The following is a 26,015-nucleotide window of genomic DNA, read 5'->3' as shown; positions in this document are numbered from 1 at the left end:
CCATGCTCTGGCAGAGGAATTGAGTCAGAGTCTTGACTTAAGACAGGGCTGATTTTCTGTTGACTTTTGCTCTACCATGGAGATTCATGAAGCACTCGAATGGTCTCACATTGCACAGGTTCCAGATATTTTCAACTATTTGTAAAGAAGAATCTTGATATACCTCTTATTTTTATGGGCCTAGTGCAGCCATAAACACGTCATCTTTTTTATGTTTTCTGACAAGAACAACAGCAACACTGCTGGTTCTTGAGGTGGCTGTAGGATTCTGAAGTATTCAAATACATGACAAAGGAGGTGGTGTCTGAAAAAATCATAACTCAAGCTACATATGATGAACGTTCTCCCCTGCTAGTGTAATACACCACTTACATTAAATATTGAGACAAAAGCCACTCACTAATACTTAAGAGCAGGGTAAAGCAGGAGTTCCCAAAATTTTGATCATGGGAACATCGTGTGTCCATATGGAACCATGGTGAGGCTGTGCAACAAAATTCCTTGGCACAGTTCCTTATCAGGACAGCTACAGCTAGGATGGGCAGCAAAAAACTTGGGTCAGGCAGTGGTGCAGTCACAGTTCAGGAACTGATGGCCTGAAGATCTTTCACAGTGTTATGAGAACTTCTAAGAAGAGAAAGTTTTACACATTAACTTGAACAGCCTGAGGATTTCAGGCTGTGCAACGTGACTCAATAATCTCACCTTCTGTAATTTTATACTATTTAATAAAGCACCAAGCTGAGATGTATTTTATAAATTTTCTAAAGGAGTTTGAAAGTCAACGTCAGTTGTCTTTTTGAGTAATTATCATATTTTCTTTATTATTTTGTTCTGGAAATTTTCAAAGAATCTCACTGTATAGATAATATAAATAATATACTACTCAGTTTTGGGGGGTAATGGTGTTCTGCAGTACAAATTATTTCAAACTGCATGAAGGATCAGCTGCAAAAAAACCCTCTGGATTTTTTACGTGCTAGTCCTCCCATCACATGAAGGTTTTTTATCAGCTTTGCTTTTGAAAAAGGACAGATTTTGTCCCCTTTGTTACATCTTTTTTATCAGGAGGGCTTTGGCAGAGCTCAAGATGGGACTGATGAAAATAGTTTATAGGATATTTTGTACAAGCCCAGGGTACACATTTTTTCTAATCTCAACCCAGCAGCTATTGATGCCTGCTGAAGGCAATCTTGTGATCTGAAAGACAAGGATGTGCTGATGACAAGAAAGTGCATCTTTTCTGGGGGTATATACATTTGAATTTTTTAATTATCTATTAATGAACAGTGAAACATGCATACTTATTAAAACATGGAAGAAGCATAGAATTCACCGAAGAGATACAGGACAGTCATTTTGATAGCAGCTACATGTTTTCCTACATGCTTCCAAAATACCATTTCTCTTCTACATGATCTTTGAGCACATCCATAGTTGACTATTCCTGATTGTACTGTACTGTTATTTTCTAAAGTTTTTATTATTCATAATAGCACCAGCCATATAACACATTCTCACTTTAGTAAGATGCAAATTTGAATTTACTGTTGCCTTTGATCATATTAAGAAGTAGGACACGAGAAGTGCCATATCCTGATGGAAAATGGTTACATGATTAAGAGTGGGATTAGAGAAAAATGTACTCTGTGCCTATGTTCATTATTATTTTCTCAAATTTGTGAAATTAATAAAAGACTTAATAATTAGAGTCTTTAAGCCAGGACTTATTTGACTTTATTATTAAGAGCTGATTGTGGTTACTTATCGACTGGTAGTAATGCATCATTGCTAAAGCAATCAGCAGTTCATCTCCTTTCCAAGGCAGGCAAAAACCAAGTATAAACTAGAACCTTTCCAAAGTTCAACTCACCATGTCTCCACCTCTCAATTCTAGATATTATATGACTGGAATACAGGAAGTGCAAATCTCACAGACACACAAAGGCAATAAGAATGTTCAGAGCTCAGTGCATCACTCCTGTCTTAGACAAGTCATGTCCCATTTTCCTCCCCTTAACTTCCTACTCTTGCTACTCTTCCTACCTTGGTAATTTTTTCAGCACTCAGCTCTCCTACCTGGGTAGACATCCCATGTCTGCAGAAGTTGAACAAAAAGGAGATAATAATAACTGGACTATTTCTCATGAAAAACTCAGCACAAATTCACAGTCATTCTCCTCCTCTGGTTTTACAGTTTCAATTTGATAGGGTAAAGAGAAGAACAAACTTCCAAAGTATGGGAGGAATGGAAGAAGGAATTTGTGTTTCGCTCTGATACTGTTTTTTTTCTCTTGTATCACAGCATTAGAGAAGAAGAAACTATTGCAGGGCAATTTTCAGATAGCTTAAATTCCACCTGAGGTCCAGTGCCTCATTAATGAAAATAGCAAAGTACCTCTTGGAGAAATGCTCCAGTGGCTAAGCAAGGCACTGAGCAGGAATGCAAGAGGCACAAGGACTTAACAGATTTTAGCCATCCCAATATAAGAATAAGAAGCTTACTTTGGCAGACCCAGTTATTGATCACAGTTGTAGGCTTGACTGCTGCTCTGTTTTGATCATTTAAATTGAATGAACTCCATCTAATTTGAGTAAAACAAATTCATTGTGAAAGACAGAATGTTCTGTTTCCTTTCTCCTTGGGTATGATGACTTGATTGAAATATTTACAAGTCACTTATAAGAATATGTACTTTTTAAGGAATCATAATTATCTTCAAAGACTCTGCCTTTGAATACATTTTTGTGGATTTATCACCTCCTACATGCCCTTGTCTATTTATCTTATCTTGCTCCTTTGGTGAACTTCTGGTGTTTGTGAAAAGAAGAAAGAAAACACAGAAGCAAATAAAGTGTACGACAGATGCTATAGAAACTTCCATATTATGTCTCAGCAAATTATTGCAGACTGAATCTAAACTCTTGTGGTCTAAGCTGATACAATGATTGTCAAGCTTGTCAGTCAGTAATAACTGTATAATGAGGATAAAAATTTACCTAATAGTAGTACAAGGATGGAACAAAGAAATTAATATAAATAAGTGAATAAGCAAGAAAAGAGTAACTGGAAAGCCAAATCATCCATCTTCCTGACACTAAAGGACTGATTCTGTAACCATTTCCAGAGTGCTTTCCCAAATCTCCTTTAAGACCTGGCACTTTTACTGAAACAAAGATTTACTCACGGTGAGAGAGGATGGCACAGCTGCCCCCCTGGCACATGGCTCTCCTGACATTGCACCAGGCACTCCCATGGCTCTGCAGCCTCCTCCAAAAGGCTTTGACTTTCCCATCTGAAGGCCAAATCCAAACAAAGATACTCATTGCAAATACTGCCTTAATTACCTAAATTATCTGTTTGGGTCATCTTGTCTCCGTTACTCCTAGGGATTGGCATCTCATTCTTTGTTTGACCCAGCTGAGCAAGGTAATGTTCAGTAGAAATATTTGGCTGTCAGAGGCTGGCTGTAAACCAGCAAGCAGGTTTGGTTTAGGTCTCCCTAGAAGTGTTGAAAGAGGCATGGCACAAATCTGTGTGCAAGTCAAGCCCCCAAAAGGTCTCTCAGGTTCCTCTGGAAGAGCTGGCAGGTTTGGTGCTCTGGGCCTGGCACTGCCCACCAGCTACACAGCTGAGAGGGCAGAGAACAGGGAAAAAGTACGGAGGCTCCTTAATGGATTCTTCCTGAATTAGGAAGGACTTTTGTTTCTTTAACAACAATTCCTTTTCTAGGATTCTCCTGGAAGTTACACCTGTATGCAACACTTGCCAACAGCTAATTCTTCAGCCTTTCCAGATATATTTTAGATATACAGGACCTTGTTTCATAGAATCATAGAATCATAGAATTGGCTGGGTTGGAAGGGACCTCAGAGATCATCAAGTCCAACCCTTGAACCACCGTTGCGGTTGCTAGACCATGGCACTGAGTGCCACATCCAGTCTCTTTTTAAATATCTCCAGGGAAGGAGAATCCACTACTTCCCTGGGCAGCCCATTCCAATGCCTGATCACCCTCTCCATAAAGAAATTCTTTCTAATATCTAACCTAAACTTCCCCTGGCACAACTTAAGACCATGCCCTCTTGTCTTGTTGAAAGTCGTCTGGGAAAAGAGACCAACCCCCACCTGGCTACACCCTCCTTTCAGGGAGTTGTAGAGAGCGATGAGGTCTCCCCTGAGCCGCCTCTTCTCCAGGCTGAACAGCCCCAGCTCCCTCGTAACAGCTCTGAGAAGAGGATTTACTTGGAGAACCCTGAATATCCAGTGGGGTGAGATACCCAGTACTTAGTCCTGGTGCAGACAGGCTGAAGATGAAAGGATGCTGGAGTACCCAGCTCATCCTGATGCTTCTAAATTCCTTTCCAGCATGTGGGCTTCATGGCTTGCCCTCTTCTCTCCCTCATTCAATAGAGGAAGCTGTGACAGCTCACTAAGATGCCCTAAATACTGTCAACAGAAACAGAAACACTTTTGGCTGTTAGAACAGCTAAGATGGGCTTCCAGAAAGGATTTCCAGTTTTCTGCCATGTTGGTGAAAGCTATGCTTGTCTCTCTGCAGCATCCAACATTAGCAGGATTTCTATACAGGTGAAAGGAGATCTGTGAAAATTCAATTTGTCAAGGGTATGATATCATAATACTTCTTTTTGCCTAATACCTGCCAAATATCTTCAGTGTTTTCCTTGACTGAAATGCTAGTCCTGAAAGTAGCACATACTGTTTTGAGACTGTGTAAAGATAGGATAAGATTACTGATGTAAAGTTGCACAGTATTTCCTGCTAAAATACAGTTATCAGCTGGGACCTGCTCAGTCTAGTTAGAAGAAATGGCAATCTAGAAAAATCTTACATTTCAGAAGCTATTCTGAATGTTTTATTGCTACTCCACACTGAGCTGTCTGTATGCACAGAGTATGAAGTTTAATATGAAGACTAGAATTAAAATAACCAAGAAAGAATGGCTCAAGATACCACTTCAGAGTTGCCAAGAAAATTTATGAACAGAACAAAACAAAAAAATCATTAATAATATTAGAAGGACACGAATGGTGTAAAAATCCCCAGACATTCAAGACAGAAGGGGAGTTTCTCAAGGAAGGTGGGTGAAGATGGATCTATAAGGAGGGTACAGAAACTCAATGCTGTGTTTAAGGAGGTGTTGTCTTGGTGGTGATGTTACCTAGATCACCATCCCAAAATAAGAAATAATTGAAAAGTATTTCAGATATGTATATAGACTTGCTTTAAAATCTGAAAAAAATTCCTTCCCCAGTTGAAATAAATGCTATTTTTAATTCAAGAACTCTGCTTGGGCATTAAATGTACCACTGATTACAGGCTCCTGACAAGGGAAAAAGGTTGCTAAATTTAGATTTGATGAGACAGCACAGGAAATATATATGGGACTTGTGAAATGGTGGAAATTCAGGGACCATACTGAACTCATAAATTGAACGGAAGTATAGTTTGTTTTGTACCACTCAGAAAAGGCAGGTGCTGTATGCCTTTGGAAAAAAAGAATTTTTTTTTATTTTTTTTTTAATTGGCATCATTGTATGAAATGTTTTCAGTGGAGTTTCTTCTAACAGAGCTGGCAGCATCCACAAGTTACATCCACAAGTTATACTTTTCCCCTCTTTGCTCTATTTGTTTACTGTTCAGTGTACTTGGAGAATTGTCTCTGCTTATTAATTAGACTGCAATAAGAAGCTCAACAATTATCACTTAAATATGTCTAACAGCTACTGAAGAGGGGATTCAGACTCCAGCTTGGCTCCTGGTGACTGCCTGCAAGGTCCAGCCTCGACAAGGTGACAGCCTTTCCTCCTCTCTATGCAAAAAATAGGAGATTTGCAGTCAGTAATAAGTATATTTACTTAGGAATGCCCCTGCAGGGGAGATCTTAATCACTGTTTCCCTGTGAACTCCAGCAGCAAGGATTTAGCCAGGATCTGGGTCAGGGTGCTGTGTGTGATAGCCTGTAACTGTACAGCTGAGGTGATTTGTTTGTTATACTCTTTTTAAATCCAAGGCTTAACAGTAATGGTTGCTTTTGACAGAATTTTTAAGCCATGCTGTCTTGATTAAGTTAATTTCTTTCCACTAGAAAGGCATTTTTCCACGGCCCCATTTCTAAATAATAGAAATAACTAACTTGACAGTGACATGTATTTCCTTGAACTAGAGTCATAGGGGGAGTTTTTAGTCTGAATAGTAATGCATGACTGCTGCTAAAATTTCAGAGACAAGATAATCCTTTTTTTTTTTTTTTAATTCTTGGAAGCTTTCATGATACATACTTATTTACATAGAAAAAAAATCAAATGCAGGACTGCATCATTGCATCCGTACTGCTTCTGAAATGTTTTGACACATTCTCTGAGATTTACTAGGTAATTTCACATGCCTGCCTGGCAATTTATAATCCATTATTTTGCACTACAAGCTGCATCCTTGAGTTTATTTTATGGCAGAGACATAAAGTAAACTAAATGACAACAGCTCCTGGCCTCTCCCTTTTATCTATGGCAATGACCTTCAGTAAACAGGATCCAAAGGATGTTGCACATGGATTTGGATATATATTTATCTTAATAGGAATGTTTCTGAGTAAAAGAGGAAGCCAGCCTTGGCTTAGAGTAGAGTAACAATGCAATTATTGAATAAATTGTCTGTGATGAGCCTCTCAGGGTCAGTGTTGCCTCAAAAGGTGCTTCAAAAGGTGCAGTGTTTTGGAACTATCTTTGGGCCTTAGCTTTCTAATATCAGCTGCTGAAAAAAACTGTAAAAATCTGCCTTATTTGTCTGTGATCTGATGCATTTCCACAGTGAAGCTGGGATATCTATGAAATACAACACAAAACTTGTACTCAGTTTTAACTTTAAACCCTTAAAAATGGTGATAGTGTAATATAAAAGGAGAGAAGTAAATAAGGACTGTATAACATAATTTTGATATTAATATGGACACCATGGACCCAGTTCTACTTTCTGTCTTTTAATTAGAAATCAGAAATCAATGAAGCAACTCCATATTATAAGCACCAGAAGTAAAAAGAGAATTGCAGATAGAGAAAAATAGAACAGGCTGGTGAAAGACTTGGGCTCCACTCTGATTTTCAAGGCATGGAAAATAACTTAAAAATATGGATGAGGAGAAGAAAGAGGAAGGAAAGGTATGCCTGACCTGCAGTTTAAGATTAATTTGTGCTGCAAGGTCAGGAACATTGGAATTTTAAGGGTTTGTTTTGCTCACTGTTTGGAGTCACTTCATATTTTTGTACTAGAGCTGAACTTCTCGGATGATAAACATGTTTAGCTCCAGGCATTCAGTTTGTCACCAGCTGGGAGCAGGGGGAAAGCCTTTCTTATTCTCCTTGAGAACTCCCTTGGAAAGATTTCTGTTTCTTCAGTTCCAAAAAACACAGCAAATTTACTTTTTTTTTTTCCCCCCTCTGGAAAGCTTATAGTTGGATGATTCTTATTACAGCATATTTTTCATTTTGTCTTAAATCTTCTTGTGTTTTCATTTGGGATATTGATCTCTAGAGCATCATGATGTGTACCAGTATAAATACAAAAAAACCTCTGTATTTTGTTTTAGACCAGGTTGTAACCTGTTCTCCATATTATTCTCATGACACAAGAACACAGAAAACACTGCTATTTATCAGAAGCAGTGCTGAGTTAGGTGGTGCAGTGTTACAGTGCCACTGCACTAAAAAAGGCCATTTTCAGCATGATGTAATATACTCTTCTCTCAGAGTAAGCCTGAGCTCTGTCCCTTTGGACCAGTTCATAGACTCAGGGAATATATCCTGTACATGGGATAAAATGTGATCTCGTAGGAACACAAGAACTGGGCCAATGTTGCCATTTTAAAAAGCCTAGGAAAATAGAAAAACAGAGTTTGAAGATCAGGCCAATAGAAATGTGGCCAATTTGAAATAATAGATTTGTCTGATGTCTAAACTCAGTATGGTTTTACTATAGGTTTATAGTATGAATTATGCAATCCACAAATTTATGCAACTCCTTCTGTAACCAACCTTAAATGATAAAACTTATTTAAAACACACTTGAAACAAAAGAGTAGTTTGTATTACCTCCAGCTCCATGTGTTTCTCTTCCTTGCCATGGTCCTTCATTTCCTTTTCAGAATGATCATCACAGTCATCTAAATGACAGGTGTGCTGATATGTAGTAAGTTCATGCTTAGCTTGCTTTCTTTGAGAAACGTTCCTTCTATGGAGACCATTGAAAAATGCCTCATGCATTGGCAGCTCTGTAAACAAATCATCATCTTTACCATTTGCTTCTTCCTCTTCAGATGAAAAACCTTCTGCTTCTCCTGCCTCACAAACACGGAGTGTAGTGGTAGCTTCATCTGATAAAAATTCAAAATCAGAAAATGTGATAGCACTTGGTGTGTGTTTTATAACTCTGACCTCATGTCTCCTTTCTGGTTTCTGGTCTAAATTTTTTCCTATATGCACTGGCCATTCTGTGTGCAAGGGAAGGTTTAAAGGATCTGCCTTGGGCTCGTGCCTTGCAGAATGGACTAATTCTTCAGAAAGATGCTTTGTCTCAGACTGATGGGTGGCACTGGTACAGCCTGCAGACATGCCAGGTTCCAAGGATGTCTCATTGTGGTCTGATAAGGATAATGCAGACAGCAAACTCGACTCAGGTTCCAGTAAAACATTCATAAATTCAGATGGACTTGCCTGTTTTTCTGTCTTTCTTTGGTATTCTTCATGCTTTGGTTCTTTTGGAGTCTCCAGGCACCCAGCAGATGTAAGACAAGGTGAGCCCTGTTCTTTTTCATAGATGTTAGTTTCCATTCCAATGAGTTTCATCCATCAGAGATCAAAATTGCTTCATTCTTGATTTTCTTAAGAAACATAACTCTGCAGATGTAGCCAGTCAAAAATATCCTCTTATTTTTGTGAAACCATAATCACACAATCTTCATTAATTTCTGGATTCTCATACCAAATGCCCGAATACTCTGGTCCTGAAAAAAAAAAAGAAAATATTGATGGTAACACATTTGCATTGGAATGCATCAGCAAAAGTAATCCTGAAACATGAAATTCTTGTATCAAATTTACTTGAAGGTCTTTTCAAAAATATTTGATGTATGCAGATTAACTGAACTTAAAACATGAGAACCCTGACTTGTTTACCTTAGAGACAAGGAAAGAACTGGCAAAGGCAGAAATGTTTTTAAAATCTTGACTCTATGTTGATTATTGACACAATGGTTCAGAGTCACTGGATGTGGTGTTAGCTTTATGCTAATTATCAAAATATGCCTCTGTTCACTGTTTATTATCTGTTAAATAACAGAAAACTTTCATACTGTTTTGATAAAGCCACTAAAATGTGACTGGGAAGAGCAAGGAGCCAAAGTAATTGATATCAAAGAAAGGAGATTTCAGTGTAGGTAGAATTTTCTGTCTCTTGGTTTCTGTATATTGCCAAGAAGTGCAGAACCTGTTCATTTCCAATAGATTTTAAAGCAAAAAGAGGAAGCTAAAAACAACAGAGAGCTACATCATCAGAGATGGGCATGTCTGGCTGAAGTCAGTCTTAACTTTGTGCTCACATCTTGGCTGCTCACACCCATCACGTGGGAATAGGGGAGCACCTGAAGGACCAGTCCTGCATCACTGAAGAGCTCACATTCACCCATATAGGCAATTTCCCTTTTGTGACAGACTGAATATTGACAGTATTTACTTTAATGATTGTTTCAGTGCTCAGTCTTTGAAAGAGCACAGCAGAACAGAAGCTTTTCAAAACAGATCTTTCTGACACTTAAGCCTTGGATGTATGTGGCAAACCTGTCAGCAGTGAGGAAGATGTGTCAGAAGGCAGCACTGTGATTGTCACAGTGGGAAGCAGGCAAAGTGAGATGCTGGCACATGATGTGCCTCTGACTACATCTGCCATAAACTGAGCAATGCACACCAGCCAGGCACGTCTTAGTGCTGGTTACTAAATATTTTAGTGTTATAGGTGTACACTATTGTTACAGAAGAGTTGGATTTATTACATTACCTTTGTCATCTGAATTGCTGCTGTAAAAGGTGTGAGCAGGCAGGTACACACTGTTAAGGCAGACTTCCTCTCAGCTATTGCTTGCTATTTAAAAAACAGCCTTTATTTTAAGCCACTGCCTAGTCTCCTGCTGGAGTCAGTGGAGAGAGAAAAATGCTTCCAGAAGGTAAATGTTCTCACTTTTCTTGGATTCCTCTTTTGACACAGGATGAGTCTCCCTCCTGGCATGACTGCCTTATCCAAACCCATGGAGGAAGTCTAGACAAGATCACCCAGCTTTAAAGGGTGAAATAAAGGCAAGAAGAATCTCACCCCATCACCTTTTTTATGCAATAATAATAGATTACAGTGTCTAAATGTGAATGAGAAACTTACTTTTGAAGGCCTCATTTTCTCAGCTGAAAGTTAACTTTCTACACAGAAGTGACTACATTTTGAGGAGTACCAGACACACCTGGTTCTCTCTAGCATTGAGTGAACTGAGCACAACGTCTTTGAAAAATAAAACACATTCCCACATTTGTAGAGAATGACTGGAATAATAAATATTTCACATAATACTTTGTACATTTTGGGCACAGTGAAAAAGCCTCCTGCCTTTGCAGCTGAATATTGAGTATTATTTCTGCTTCCCTAAGAGCCATCACTGTAGACCAAGGTATATGTGAAGATGATCCACCTATAAGACTCACAAAAAGCAGCTGGTGTTGGCTTGGCTGCCCACACCAGTGTCTTGCCATGAGGTGAGGGGATGGTTTGTGTTCACCAGCCCTTGCTGCTGGTGCCTTGCCCTGTTCCTCACTTCCTGGTAGTTCCAGCAGAAGTAGCAATGTTTGGGTCTCCTGGTCTCCCCACAGACTCTTCCCCGCTTCACCCTTTCCTATTGTCACTCATCTTTTTCTAGCAGAAATTGCCCATCCTTGGCTGTTCCTTGGACCCTCTTTAGCTCTGGCACTGATGCCAAGCAGGCTCTGCTGTGATGACACCTCTGTGTATCCCAGTACCCATCCCAAACTCAAAATACAGCATAAAATGCTTCAGAGGAAGCTACAGAAACGCTGCAGTAAGCAAGCATGGGATGCATGAATTACATATTTTTAATTTCTAGTATTTTAGGATAATGCCCTAGGCTCCAAAAGAGTCCAAAGCATGAATTATCATACCTGCAAAAATTTGTATTTCTCATTATCTCTGCCTATTCCTATAATTTAAGATAAATGCTCAGCTCCCATTAAAATTTTCCTCAGTTCTTCCTCTCAAATGATTTCTATTTTTACAGTATGTTGTGTGAAGCTGCATTTTTTACAATTTAATTACAAAAGGCACGATGAAGTTTTTCCTTTTATTTTTCCTCACTGTATTGGACTCTCTCTCTTTTTTCTTTTTTTTTCCATTTTTCCTGTGATGAGACTGGGACAGAGAATGTTTGCAAGAACAGGCTGGTTTTGTGCAAGTATGGCAAGAAATCTCTGAAAAGGAAGTGGTAAGAAGAGAGAGTGTGAGTTTACCCTGTTCCTCCTTACTTCATCTAGGAAAAAATCCCACCCTTACACAAAATACCAAATTCTATATTTTATAAAAACGTACACATAGACATTTATAGCTCCTAAAAATGCAGCCTTTTTGGCAGAGCTGTGGGTTTGGAAACCCTGTCCATAATAAAATGTGTAACTGAGGGAGGTTTGAACATTCAGGGCTAAAACTGTACATGCCATTAAAGCCCTGTAACACAGCCCTGAAAAGTAAGTTAATTCTCACTATGTTTCTCAATGTATGTACTTACAAGTTCTGAAAAATAATAAATCTTTCTGGAAAAGGTTTTCAAGGCTTTATAATTAGGGAAATTACTTTCATTCTAAATATGTGTTGTAGCATTAGCACTACTAGTAGGCTCTAGTGTAGGTAAAGGTGTTGTTGAATAATAAATGTCCTTTGGGTGTATGTGTGGTTTTTGCCCAACTAGAAGGAAAATGTGGGAGTTACCACAGCAATGTGTCCAACAACTGACTCCAAAACAGCTTAAAGAAGACCACAAAAACCAGCAACATAGGATGGTTTATTTTAAGCTAAAATGTGAAATGGATATCTGAGTGTAGCAGTTTCAGCTTCTTACAGATATGACTAAAAGTTCCAACCTGAATTTTATTTTCTAAGGAAATCTCCTTACAAATCAGCAGTAAATTAATACAGACCTGTGATACAGATAGTGAAATGCTGTGGAAAGCAAGTTCCCCTATGGTCTGGCTCAAGGAAATATGTATGTGCAGACACACAGATAAAGGTTTGTGCATCCTGCCCTATTGGCTTGATTTTTCTTTGCCCAAACAACCACAATTTGTATTGAAAATCACTGTTTTGTTGCACAAAGATCACACAAAAGGCATATATTAGGCTTAACCATTTAAGCAGGAGGCTTTAAACAGAATTTAATAGACTTATCTCTATTTTCTTGAGTCAAGAAAAGAAGAATTGTTTTCTGGAGCAAATTATTACACTTTATTTCCTAGGTTTACTATGGTAGCAATGAGTTTCTCAACTCATTGCTGACTTTTCAGCATAAACTGACTTTTCAACCATTACTTAAATTAGTGCCTTTTAAGAACCATTATGTATTTTGGCATTGAAGTGCAAGTGAATATCTGGGGTTTTCTTTTTTCTTTAAATTCAATTTAATCTCGAACTGACATAGTAAACCAGCAAATCAAGTCCTGATTTGGCTTCAGTAGTATCCCACTCATGTAAAATAAAGTTTTTACCCCTTATCCACTAATGCATTTGTTACCCTTTCCCAGTGGCTTTGCTTAATATCTCCCCTTGACTTAAACAAGCTTCCCCTGAAAAATTAAGCAAACAAGCTAAGAGAATGTGAGACACACAGACTAGGAGCAAATTAGGAGATTAGGATTTCTTTTTGCCTCATGATAATTTTACCTGTTTTGCAAGATAACCCCATATTTTTCAATTCAGTTAATTTCCCTAAGTGTAACAACAGGAACTCAGTTAGCAGCCAAAAGATCCTCTAAGTGTCGGGGCAGAAGAGAAAAAGAAGTGAGCAGACCGTTAACAAAGGGCATTTCAGCTTGCTTGCTGCACAAAAACTCTGTCAACAGAAGTATGTGTGAGAATCCCTGAGGCAAAAACAGCCTCTGCAAGCACTGGCCAAATTATTCAGAGAAAAAGACAGGGGGAAAAAAAAAAAAGGAAGAAAAAAGCCATAGAGAGAACATGCTTCACAGGAACACCAGGCACTTTCTAAAAATACAATGTGATCTCATTCTTCACATATACCAGGCTTTGACATTGTGCTTCGCTTTATCACCTGGAGTCAGGTTCCCACTGCACACACCCGACCTTGGATGCTGTCAGAGTTTGAAAAGGTAGGCTCTGAAATGCCTTTTGATGTAGCATAAAGGACTCCCAAAATTAGCTTTCCATGGCACTTGCAAATTCTAATTATTGTTTGCCTGTGTTTCTTCAAGACCTACATTTGCTGCCAAAGCTTCATGAGTCTTCCCTTCTCCATTTATGAGTAGAATCCTAGCTTGCAGACAGACTCCTGCATCCACTGCAAAGTGTAGCTGAAGTGCAGGCTACTGGACATGTGAGATTCTGAGTGTGATTATATATCACTTATTGGCAAATCTAGCCTGGAAAGAAAAAGGATGAAATGTCATTGGAAACGCAGGGTGAAAGGACTCTGATTTATGGTGTAATTTTGGAAGTGTTTCTTCTGTATTGCTTTTGATTGGAGCAAACAGCAAAAATCAAAAAGCTGCAATACCATTCTGCTTGTGTAGTGGATCTTGCATGGTAGAAGTAGGAGATTATATTTTTCACCTTGAGATATCCAGGTACAGATATTTGGCACAGATGCTGCCAAATCTGTGGCCCTCCTGACTCATTTCACTGATTGAGGGAGGCAGCACTTAGATGCTGATTTCTCTTGCACCTTGTGCACCTGATTGCCTTCGCTGAAATTAAACAGTATTTTAGTCAGCAAAGAATGTGTCATATTTATGAATGAGTCACTCAGCAAATGAAGCCACATCTTGAAGCACCCATTTTGCAGGCATTACTTTCTGTGACAGTTTACTGAGCAGCAGTGCTACCAAGCCCCTCCTTTAGCTTTGCCATGTCCATCCCCACCTCAACTATGTCAGCAGCTCATTTTACATTGCTAAGGAAAGTAAAATATCTTCTCAAAATCACAATGATAAAGAGACCGTTCACTAATTTAGCTGTGTTTGTATTCAGTTGTATGAGGTTGGTCACAGGGGGGCTGTTTTCCAACCACCATCTTAACTTACAGAGCTATGGCAGCCAGTTATTTACAGCTGGACCTACTTGCAATATATAGGAGGGAAAGACTGCTCCAGGAAGGGTCCTTTCCACATTTTATCTGATTAGCTGAGCCTGAGCTTACTACAACTGAGGCATTAACATCCTGCCAGTGTGCTGACTCAGTTGTGTTTTACTCTAAAACAGCATTCTTGGCAGTATTGCCATGGACACCTGACAACCATGTGGTATCAGTGGTTTAGTTATGAATAAGGTGGGAAAATACCCTCTGTACTACAACTATTGCCATTTTTAAGAACTCAGATCCATGGCAATGTTTAGTCCTAGTTTACATAAGGTGGGCCTTTACTTTGCAAACCATTCTGCTCTGAGCATCTCATGGAGAGCGTGAGGAAAATCATACAGCAGGAATGTGTGAGCACCAGTAAAGCAAAGGACTAGACATAGTTCTTCACACTTGGAAAAGTCTTATATTTGTATCCTTGTATAGTTGGGAGGATTGCATCCTCCCAAAAGAAGGTACTGAAAAGGTGATAGAGACAAAAGGGGAGCTAAGGATTTATGTCTTTCTTTTAACATGTCCCTGGGGATGTGAATGAAGAGTCTTAATAAGATCTGGTTTCCCTTCTGCCATTAGGCTTCTTTTTGCATTACATTCAATGTATTGCTTTTGTATTCCCTGTTCTGCATCACATATTTTGTTGTGCACCTATTAAATGCAGAATCAAGCTCCTGATGAGGTACTGGCCTGAGGTAGTTTGAATACATGCTTTTAGGTGGCAATTTCAAGCAATTTAAAATTACAGTCTGAGCTACTTGAGAAATTAAATCTGATGTGAAGTTGCTGAAAATCCTAATGCAGGAAAGAAGGGGTGAAAGGAGGAGAGTGTGCATATGCATTTATCTAAATTTTGTGGTATTAAATGAAAAGCAGATTTTTCTTTTACATATTGCCCTAGAATACTTTGGCTATTTTTTTTATGAGTGCAATCAGCATGAAACAGGAAGAGCAGCCAGTCATACATAGACACTGTTCATAAACAGAGGCCCCAAAACCAGAACCAACACCTAATAAATATTTTAAAAATAACATTGGATAATCCACATAGGGAAAAAAAAATCTGCCTTCATTTAGCTTGAGGATCTTGGCACTGGTGAGATCCTAGCTCTTCATCTAATAGAAGCCAGTACAAACCAAGGTCAGCAAACAGCCCTTCTGCAAGAGAAGACACCCAGGTATGAGCTGCTTTCACTCCATTTTAAATCCTATGACTGTTTCTTCATCCTGTAAAGTGAATTCCTTTACATATGTTCAAGGGATTCTCAGTGAACTGGTTGGAACTTAATATTCATTGTGCACAAGAAGCCAGAGGATGGAAGAAACTATTTTCTCACCCTGGAGGAAATCTTTATTAAGATGAACTGCTCAAGGGTTGTATTCACACCTCTACAATTTTTTCAAGCTCATGAGGCCCACTTTGGGTGGCTTCCAAAATTGCATGGATCTTTCTGAGAAATGTTTGCAGAAGCTGTGACACCCACCAGCAGCCAAAGACCCTGGACAAAAGCAGTTAGTTGTTTTGATATTCCATGGGGGCAGAGACTGTTATATATATATGTGCTTATTCTATGTTTCATAATTCCTTGAAATGAAATAAATTATTTTCTTTAAAGTTATTCTCTTCTTTGAAGATGGAAAAGATATCACTGCCCTTGGTTTCTTCATGCCAAAATTTCAGTTCATATTAATTGAGTTTACAATCTTTATTATCTATCTGCATATAAGGAACTGGACCCTTGAGTCTAATGTGACCACAGAACCAGTAGAAAAGATGTAAACAGGAATCGAAGTTTATCACACAAAGCCATTTCTTAATCACATCTAATCTTCTATCCATACAAATTGCTACTTTATTTACTAATTGTCATGATTGAATTTGCATAAAGAATGGAAGAAACAGAGGCTTCAACACACATAATGACTGAGGATCAGCACTTACTGTAATAGGCTGAACTCTTCTCACTAATTCTGTTTCTCAAGGAGAGCTGCATTTCATTAGAAGTGCCCACCCTTTTTATCCTGAGCTGGGTTCCCTTAAACAGGGAGAAACCAATTATCTGCCACCCTTCCAAACCCTTGATTCTCCCAGAATCTATTAAATTCCCCCAATGGCTCCAACAACGTTTATTAACTCTTTAGTGGTTGCCTTTTCCTGCGAGCCTCCTGCAAGTTAAATTTTAGGTCCTGATCCTAAGTCATTGGGATCTTCAAAGTCATTTCCATTCCTTGACCTGTGCTTCAGCTCCCTCTGTCCTTGCCAATGGTGGCCACAGCCACCACTGGGGTGACAGCCTGGCATGCGGGCAGAGGCTCTCCAGCTGTTGCCAAGATCTGCTGCACTCAGATCACAGAATCATTGAATCATAGAATGGTTTGGATTGGAAAGGATGTCAAAGATCATTTGGTTCCAACCCCCTGCAGTGGGCATGGACATCTTCAACTAGATCAGGTTGCTTAAAGTCTCATCCAAAATTAGCTTGGATGTTTCTGGGGATGGAACATCGACCACCTCCCTGGGCAACTCATTCCAATGTTTCACCACCCTCATTGTAAAAGAATTCTTTATATGTACTCTGAATCTACCCTCTTTCAGTTTAGAACCATTTAAAACCTCTTGTGGTATCTCAACAGGCCCCACTAAAAAGTTTGTTTGTGAGAAACCACAATAAAAATAAACGTCTCTTGCAGTTTTCTGAGCAAAGTATAAGCTGAAAAATAACCCACAGACCACTGGTGTTTGTGATAAGAAGAGGCTCAGGCCCATGCAGAAATTCCCAGCTCACCTGCAACCATTCAGCCTGGGGAGTTGGGTGCAACCAGACTGTGGTAACTGCTGAACCACACACAAGTTTATTAATCCTGCTTACAGGACTGGGCTGTTTCTGATGCATAAACCAAAATACGGGAAGATTCCCCAATCCTCATGGCCTTTGAGACATCCTAGACTATCCCACCCAGCCTTTGGATGCCAGCTCAGAGGTGTCAGTTTCCTCCAACTCCTTTGACATTCCCTCTGGGGGGATGTCATAGTTCAGTGGGGTATCTCCAAGGGCACTGCCAGGCACCTGCAGGTGGGCACTTGTTTAGGCAAAGGAATTGTACCTTGGTTTACTTGGTAGCCTGTTGAAAGGATTAAACGTCAGGCACCTAATTTTGATGACAAATTTAGTATTCTTAGATAAAAGCCTCAGCTTCACCTTTGCCTATATAAAAAGGCTACATTCCTAATGGATGCATCTAAATCCAGATGGCAAAAGTACTATATTGCTTTAAAAATATAAAATATGTATGAGTCTCCTGGTGAAGCAAAGAAGCTCCTGTAGGAAGCCAAAATGATCAACACTGCCAGAAGCTCTCTGCTGTGTGAGGACCTGTATCTGTGCTGCAATGCATTATTATGGGAAGTTTCAAGGCTAAATCAGAATATACTGGGAAAACAAAAAAGAACAAGTCCTTTAGTCTGTATTAAATCAGTTTGTGGCATTTTGGCTCCCCAGCTTTGTGCTCCTATCAGTCTTTTAAGGTTTCTGCAGTGTTTTGGCAACATGCTGCATTTCTCAGCTGAAATAAGCTGCTTAATGCAAGACTGGTAAACAGCCTGAATAGGCAGGGCTTTGATTTATGAACTGCATCAATATGGTAATGAAGATGTTGGCTGGGCAATTAGTTTTAAATTGCATAAGCTCACACTAGCTCTTGTTGTTATGAGCACAAAGGTTTGTCAGAACACCTCAGAGTTCAGTATTTCAGAATCCTCTGGTGTCTTTATACCTATTAGACCAGAACTGCAGCAAATAAAAGCCTTTGCTACACCTTCTGAATCTATCATCACAAAACCATTTGCATGAAAACAATCGATGCATCCATTTTTAATTATTTTTTTTTATTATTTCAACATGGGCTTTGGACTCCAGCAATGACTTTATTACCCTCTCTAATCAGTGTCTGTAATGAATGCTAAAGAAATGGTGACCCTGCAATAAATGCCCATTACTACAAGGGCCATGCTGGAGGGCAGATTCCTCCTCCCAAGACCTGCTGGATACATAGGATATAAATGGCAGCAAGGGAGGACTGTGCCAGCTGCAACTTAGACAAATTATTTCAGAGGGAGCAAAAGTTATTTTGGAGGAACCTCCTGTGATCCCTAACTGTATGTGTGATAAGGCCAAGATGGATCATGCTCAATCAGTTTTGGCCAAGAAATATTTTTTGGTAAAAGAACTTTTTCCTCAAAGCCAACATATCTTTTGATGGACAACCCAATGCATTTTTGGTTAATCTGAAAATAAATTAAATTCATTGATGTTGGAGGGTATTTACTCCTTTTGCTTAATCTACTTAATTTTTCAGAGCTTTCAGAAGAAACAAATGTTTAAATATAAAGTGATCAGACGAGTATTTCAGTGTTTTAAGACTTTCTATCTCTTGCTTCCCTGTGTGATTTTTGTTTTGTGGGCTTTTTTGCTTGTTGTGTTGTGGGGATTTTTTTTATATATATTATTCAGTCAATTGGACAGAAATACACAGCTCTTTTGAATTTTTCTTTTTTTGGACAAGTTTGTATGGTTTTTACCAAGTATATACCAGGAAAAGTCAAAGCACTTAGCAATACCTTAGTGATAGGTGCTTTAGAGGTGTCCAAAGTTTTATTTATGTACAGAAGGAAGTGTTTCTTAAGCCAAAGTGTATATTTGAGGCATGAGTAGCTGTTTTGAACAAATTCCCAGGTTGCCTTTCTGCTTTTTGGTTATTTCTTCTCCTCCTTTTTGAGATCTTCCAATAATTAGTTACACTCATCTGTTTTCCAGTTTCAGTTCTTAAATTCCAGATTTCTGCACTCTAAGATTTCTTGTTGTGTTTGCTAAATTAAAAATACTTATGGTATCAGATGATCTTTTCCCCACAGAAGGGTTCTGTCTGGATTTTTTGTCAAATAACAGCTCTCCTTTTTGGATCAACCCAAAGAACCTAAACATCTCAAATGGTGTAACAAATATCTTAAAATATTTTGGGCCCCTCAGTTTAGGAAGGATATTGAGGTCCTGGAGGGCAGCTAGGCTAGTGAAGCTACTCGAGCATAGATCCTATGAAGAGAGGCTGAGGGAGCTGGGGCTGTTCAGCCTGGAGAAGAGGAGGCTCACGGGAGACCTCATCACTCTCTACAACTCCCTGAAAGGAGGGTGTAGCCAGGTTGGTCTCTTTTCCCAGGCAACTCTCAGCAAGACAAGAGGGCATGGTCTTAAGTTGTGCCAGAGGAGGTTTAGGTTGGACATTAGAAAGAATTTCTTTACGGAGAGGGTGATCAGGCATTGGAATGGGCTGCCCAGGGAAGTAGTGGATTCTCCATCCCTGGAGATATTTAAAAAGAGACTGGATGTGGCACTCAGTGCCATGGTCTGGTAACTGCAGCGGTAGTGGATCAAGGGTTGGACTTGATGATCTCTGAGGTCCCTTCCAACCCAGCCAATTCTATGATTCTATGATCTAAGCTCTAAGCTTATACACTGTAGTCTCACAAATAAAGCAGTGGCATGCTGCTGTGGGACACTTTCTTGGGGTTATCCAAAGAGTTACATGGCACCTTCAATAAAGTTCAGGGATTCAATAAAGTTCTTCTCTGGACCTCCCAGAAGTTTTATGTCTTATAGTATACGTTTCTCCTGTGAGACTTCCTCAGATTTTCTCTGCTCATGATGTCTTTCCACTATGAAGAATAAAACTGCTTTGGGCACTTCCATATGATCCTGTGCCAGAAAATGAGCAGAAAATCACCACCACATCATGAAAAACTGCAATCCACTGGCTGATGGTACTAGAAAACTTAAAGGGTCTACTACACCTGAAGCATAGTCCACAAATAACAAATAAGCTGGATCTTCTCCAGATGTAGAGAAAAACATCTGAAACTTTCACTAAATGTAGACTAAAAGGTATATGAAGTAAAAGTTCAGGCAATTTTTTTCTTAACTTTTTCTAACTTTCCTTTCCTATATGTTTCTTTTCAACCTTTAGAAAATAAAAACAAAAGATAAGTAGAAATCTTAATCACAGGGCATGTCCATTGCCTGGCAGGATGAAGCTCACACAGAACATGAAATTCAATTAATCTGATTCCCATGGAAACAAAGTATGGATGCAAACCCTGTTACAGAGCCCTTTAAACAAGCAAAATGGTTATTTCCATGTTCTCTGCAGTATACCAGCATTAGGTCAAATGGTCAACACTATCCTATCTCCAGCCAAGGGCTTCTGCAGCTTTATTCAGATACATTAACCTCTGAGAAAGATATTTTTCATCCTCTTTATTACAAGCACAAAGTGTGTTGTAGCAACATAAGAGAGATTTTCTTTCCTTTAGAGTGCTGCAGATGAGTCATTAATCAGATATCAGAGAGGAGCAAAATTAGTTTTTTTTTTTTTTTCCTCTTGAGACAAGAAAAAGACTAGTTGCCTTGACTGAGCTTTAGAAGTGCCAGAAATTCAGTTTCAGTCTTCATTCATTAAAACCACCAGTGTGTTCATTTGTGCATACTGCATATACTTTTACAGAGATGCTCTTATGGTTCAGCACCCCTGTACCATCATAGCAGAAATTAAAGATCTGTCAGCAATCAGTTTTTTATGGGTATAAAACTCAGTCAGGATAAGTCATATCTTTCTAGAGTGCTGGCATATATTTGTCATGCTAGATTTAGAATCTTTTTTAACAATGAGGAATATAAGGATATGATATCTATATACAGATACAAACTAGACATAAGGAAGGAATTTTTTATTATGAGGGTGGTGAAACACTGACACAAGTTGCCCAGAGAGTTTATAGATAGCCCATTCCTGGAAACATTCAAGGTCAGGTTGGATGGAGCTCTGAGCAACCCAAAGCAGTTGAAGATGTCCCTGCTCACTGCAGAGGTGTTTTGCTAGAGGCCCTTTAAAGGTCCCTTCCAACCCAAATAATTCTGAGTCTATGAACCATCACCACAGTTGTAATATTTACTTAAAAAGCAGAAAAATAAGTAAGTGTGTATTTGACAGTTTCATTAACTTCCTCTCCCTTCCCATGACTATCCTAATGCTTCATATAGTTTAAGGCCAAAGTTTGTGGTATTTTCATCATAAAATATCATAGGAGGTATTGATCTTGAGAAAACCATGGGCCTCTGCTTTTGTAAAACATCAGCTACTTCCAAAGAGTACTTCTTCAAAGGGATCATTTGTGTAATGATAAGCATTCTGATTTCAAAGCATCAAGCTCAGTTTGGCTGGGTTTTGAAGCATGTTTTAGACCCCATTATACTTAAGAGAAGCTTAAAAATCATCAGAGACTGTAACTAATGCAATTTTGGCTCCCTGAGCCAAAGTGATGACAGGGTGAAGCAGCTGTAAAAAGTATGGACTTCCCTGTACACCTCACCCAGGCATAAATTTTACACCACCCACACCAAGGAGAGTGGCAGGGACAAGAAAGGAGCAATGTCACCGCCTCCAGCCACCTGCACCAGGGCACTTCCTGCTGACAGCTTTCTTGCTGCCAACTCTCTCTTTCTTTAAACTGTAGTAAATGAACACTGCTTGTGCTTTTTGGTAGTGGTGGTGAGGAACATGGAATGAGCTCTGTTCATCTTTCATCACTACAACTTGGGTCAATCCGTGGCATCGCTTGCAGCCACACAGGCACCGTGTGTGTTTTCAGCCTTGGGGCTGCCTTGCTTTATTCAAGCTCTGTTTGCAAGATAATGCCCAAAAGCAGTGAAAACCAGAGTTACTCTTAGGCTTCCTCAGGTAAAACAGAAGCCCGTGTAGGAAACAGCAAAACAATTGTGGTAAGTGGAAAATTAGCTATGCCACTTTCAATAAGCCCTGGAATGAGCATACTCTGAGCTTAGGGAACAGGTTGCATGATAAGAAATAAATTGTCAGATGAGGATTTGTATATATTTAAAATTCCTGTTGCTCTAGCAGATAACATTTAACTACCTTGGTCAGGATCAGATTGTGTAGAGATATACAGAAAATTATAACACCCCCCTTACATTTCTTATATTCACAACTTAGCATGCTTACTACCCATCACCTCTCTCATTTTAGCCTATTATTTTTTATGTTTTAAAAACCTAAAATCCCATACACTAACAGAACAGCACATCTATAAAAGTTCACACAAGAACTCTGCTTATTAGAGAGGCTGGGAGGTATCCTACATGTTTGTTATAATGCAATACTGTCACCATCCCTGTAAATCATTGGAAGGGTTGTTCTCATTTTAGATTCCCAGGAGTTCCCTTGCAGTGAGAGATGGACAGGTATCAGATTGGGAGCTGCCTACAACACCTTTATCTTGTTCCTATGTAAAATACACATTATATCATAATTATAATTACACTGTCCCACAGTTTTGTACCCTATGGTTTCCTGCTTCTCTCTGCACATGAGACCAGTGACCAAGGAGGTGATAAGGTAGGAAAGGCATGAATAAAACAAGACAAGCTATTTTTTAGCTTTGTTCTGTGATAAGTAATTAGTATTGTTTTAACATTTTAGCATGTTTCTGTGTGAGTTACTTATATGTATTTGTGTAACTGTGCAACAGGCTAAGTTTCCCTTTAATACAGAACCTACCTGGTGGTATCACATTTTTAATGAATTCTTGTCATACATAACCTTCAGTTAAGTAAATAAAGGTTAACTTACATAAACAATTCCAAAGATGTTTGAAAGTATCCCAAACAAACACCATACCAGTGAGGCAAGTTGAAGGTTTTTATGAGATTCTACCTGAGATATTGTTGAGTTTCCTTTGCTCACAGCAGGCTGTGGAGTGCTATGAATTTGGTTCCTATGTGTTGAGTGCCCCAATGCTCCCTCACCACTCTCTGTTATCCATACAACACAAAACACATGGGAGAAGAGGAATAACCACTGCTTTGCACCAAGCTGAAGTCAGTGTCAGCTCAGAATAACTCTTCCAGTTGGGAACCTCAGCCTGTGCAAGGAAGATGGCAGGCCCAATAACTTCAAGGATTTGCTTTGAGGTAGTGGTGTCAGTCAAATGCTGCCTATGGAAGCAAGACTTCAGAGACAGCTTAAATGCTACAGTAGAAATGCCCACCATGTTATGGAAGTTGTATTTTAAGGGGTAACTAGGATTAAAAAGACAACTGAGAAGGCTCCCTCGTATGTGTCTAGTCAGTTCATAGCTAGCAGAGGCAACTGGTTACATGCTGCCCAGTCTAAATGCTCTGTATCAAACACCAGTTAACATATGTGTGGCAAGATTTCCATTTGTTCTGATGGGTACTTGACCAGATAACAAAATAAATAAAATTGTGCCAGTTTCAAATTATCAACTTCTCCTCTTTTCACTTGTTTCAAAAAGATTTTATGGCTTTATTTTGTGCAGCTTCTTCTGTATGGGGGTTTCTACATTAGTGCATATTTGAGGATTTTACACTAAACAGAAGAACTAAAGATAAGCAGTCACTGTTTTGCATACTTGATACAACTTCAGCAATGCTGTGGGTCCCTCTTACTCTTTAACAGCTAGTATTACACTTAGGAATGTCTAAACACAAGGTACTTCTACATTTAACCAAGAACTGAGGGTGAATTTAATGCATTTTTTTTTGCCTCTCCCCAAAGTTACATGACAAATCACCCCCCACAGAAGTGCAGAGGAATTCAGAAATTCTTTGCAGGAGCACCTGAAAGATGGAAGAGTCTCTGGCCTGGGGAACTGCTTGGAACAGAAGAGATAAATGACCACTGGTGAAACAGAGAGAGAAGGCAAACATCTTCAGAAGCAGAATTATGGATGAAAGATGAGGCATTGTATGCTAGCTGTGCTGGAAAGCTGAGTGTTTGGAGGTTTTCCAGTGTGCTGATTTGAAGCCCTCTTCCATGGCTCCTACGCATATTCCTTGATATTCCTCACCTTCTCAACCAGGCTAAAAGCCTTCCAAAATTGAAAAAAAAAAAAAAAAGCTTCTAGAAGTTCAGCAAATCTAAAAGTTCCCCTCTTGCAGAGTAAGTTCAAATAGTCTGCTGCACTGAAACAATATCTGGCTTTAGAGCTTAATTTATGCTCTCATTTCTTCTGATATTTGCTAAACATCACGTTTCCCTCTCTTGCAATGCTGTTTTTCTACAAACTGAAGACATTACAGGTAGGTATGTGCTGTATAAACATTATTGGGATGAAAGTATATATTAGGTTATGTTATAACCTAATATATAAAATACATATTAGGTTAATCTAACAAAGTTAGCTGACCCTGGAATTGCAACTGTCTTCCTTCTATCAAAGTAATTGCACATCTTAAGAATAAACCCCAGACTTCTAAGAGGACTGCTTGGTGCCATGATTCAGTAATACATCTGCCAACTTACCAGAAAGTTCTGTTTCATAGGTTAATAGAAGATACTGAACCATAGGATTTGTATACCTTTGTTATCAGTCCTTTGCAGCCTCTGGAAAGACTTTTCCTGTATGATCACCATTACTAAATCCTACTTTTTCAACATTACCTGTTCCTAACAGTTAGCAAGAATGGGTTTTGTTCAAAGGAAGGTTAAAGGCCAGAAAAACTAAGCTATTAGGGCAGATAGGGTTATGGCAGTAAGATATGTAACCAAATGTCTCTCTGCTTCAGGGGTGTGAAAAATCAGGGAGTCAGAATAAAAGAGAGAGGTTGAAACACAACAAGAACTAATTCCAAGCTTTTCCCAAGTCACCCCAACAAAATCTAACTGTTCAGCTCCATCTACCCAGGGCTTGTCCTCAGCCCAGAGACTTCTCAGCCAGTCCTTAGCACCCCATTCCCACTTATTTACCCCTTCGTGCTCCCTGCATTCCCATATCTCCTACCTATACCAAACACGTTGAGACTCCTGATGCTCCCCTTCTTCTGATGGATGCTCTGCAGTGAATGATCCCTTGCAAGCAGGAACACGACTGCCTTCATAGCCTTGGTTGGACAGGCAAGAGAGAGTCCATGACCTCCCATCAGCTCCAGAAGCACCTCTCTGCTGGCAGCCTGCAGGCAGGGAGGAGGCAGCCCGGGCAGCTCTGCCTTTTGGCAAGCCCAGGCAGCTCTGCCTTTTGCCAAGCCAAGTTGTCTGACTCTGGTGGTGCCGCCAGCCTGCGTTTTGTGCTTATTGTACCTGAACAATACACCTGGTATTAGGCCTTTTGTGTCTCTATCTTGACTTGTAAAACGAAGATCAAGATTAAAGGAAAGGACCGAAGGAGCAGAGCTGTCTAGCGGAGGGGATTTTTGGAGAGGGGTCCTCTGGATGGAAACGAAAGCTGACTTTTCCAGAGTGCTGGAAGTGTGTTATATTTAAAGTGAAGGTTGATATTCCTGAGCTATAGATTATTCTGTGTGATCTGACACCTTCCTGGCACGGGTCAGTGAGCAGGTGAGCTCATACTCTGTAGTTACACGTGGAACCATAACTCAGCCCAAGTTTGAAAGACTTGGAGTCTCAGTGTCACAAATAAACTGCAAAAAATAAATAAGGGCATGGGATCCTCCAGGGAGGTTTCTCTCATCAAGACCCTAGGATGGTCTTGCTCACCAGCTT

At 39.4% G+C, this 26,015-nt stretch overlaps 1 protein-coding gene across 1 annotated transcript in view; it reads right to left on the bottom strand.

Annotated features, from left to right (window-relative positions):
* Window positions 1-26,015, bottom strand: part of LOC115599222 — a 146,495-nt gene that overhangs the window by 92,416 nt on the left and 28,064 nt on the right. The window contains exon 2 of the mRNA XM_030460703.1: window positions 8,110-9,020. Within this exon, the coding sequence (XP_030316563.1) occupies window positions 8,110-8,862 (753 nt within the window). The 5' untranslated portion in view covers window positions 8,863-9,020. The remainder of the gene's footprint in view (window positions 1-8,109; window positions 9,021-26,015) is intronic.

The sequence above is a fragment of the Calypte anna genome, chromosome 1 (genome assembly GCF_003957555.1).
Source record: "Calypte anna isolate BGI_N300 chromosome 1, bCalAnn1_v1.p, whole genome shotgun sequence".
Taxonomy (NCBI): Eukaryota; Metazoa; Chordata; class Aves; order Apodiformes; family Trochilidae; genus Calypte; species Calypte anna.
This window is presented reverse-complemented; position numbering and strand designations above follow the sequence as displayed.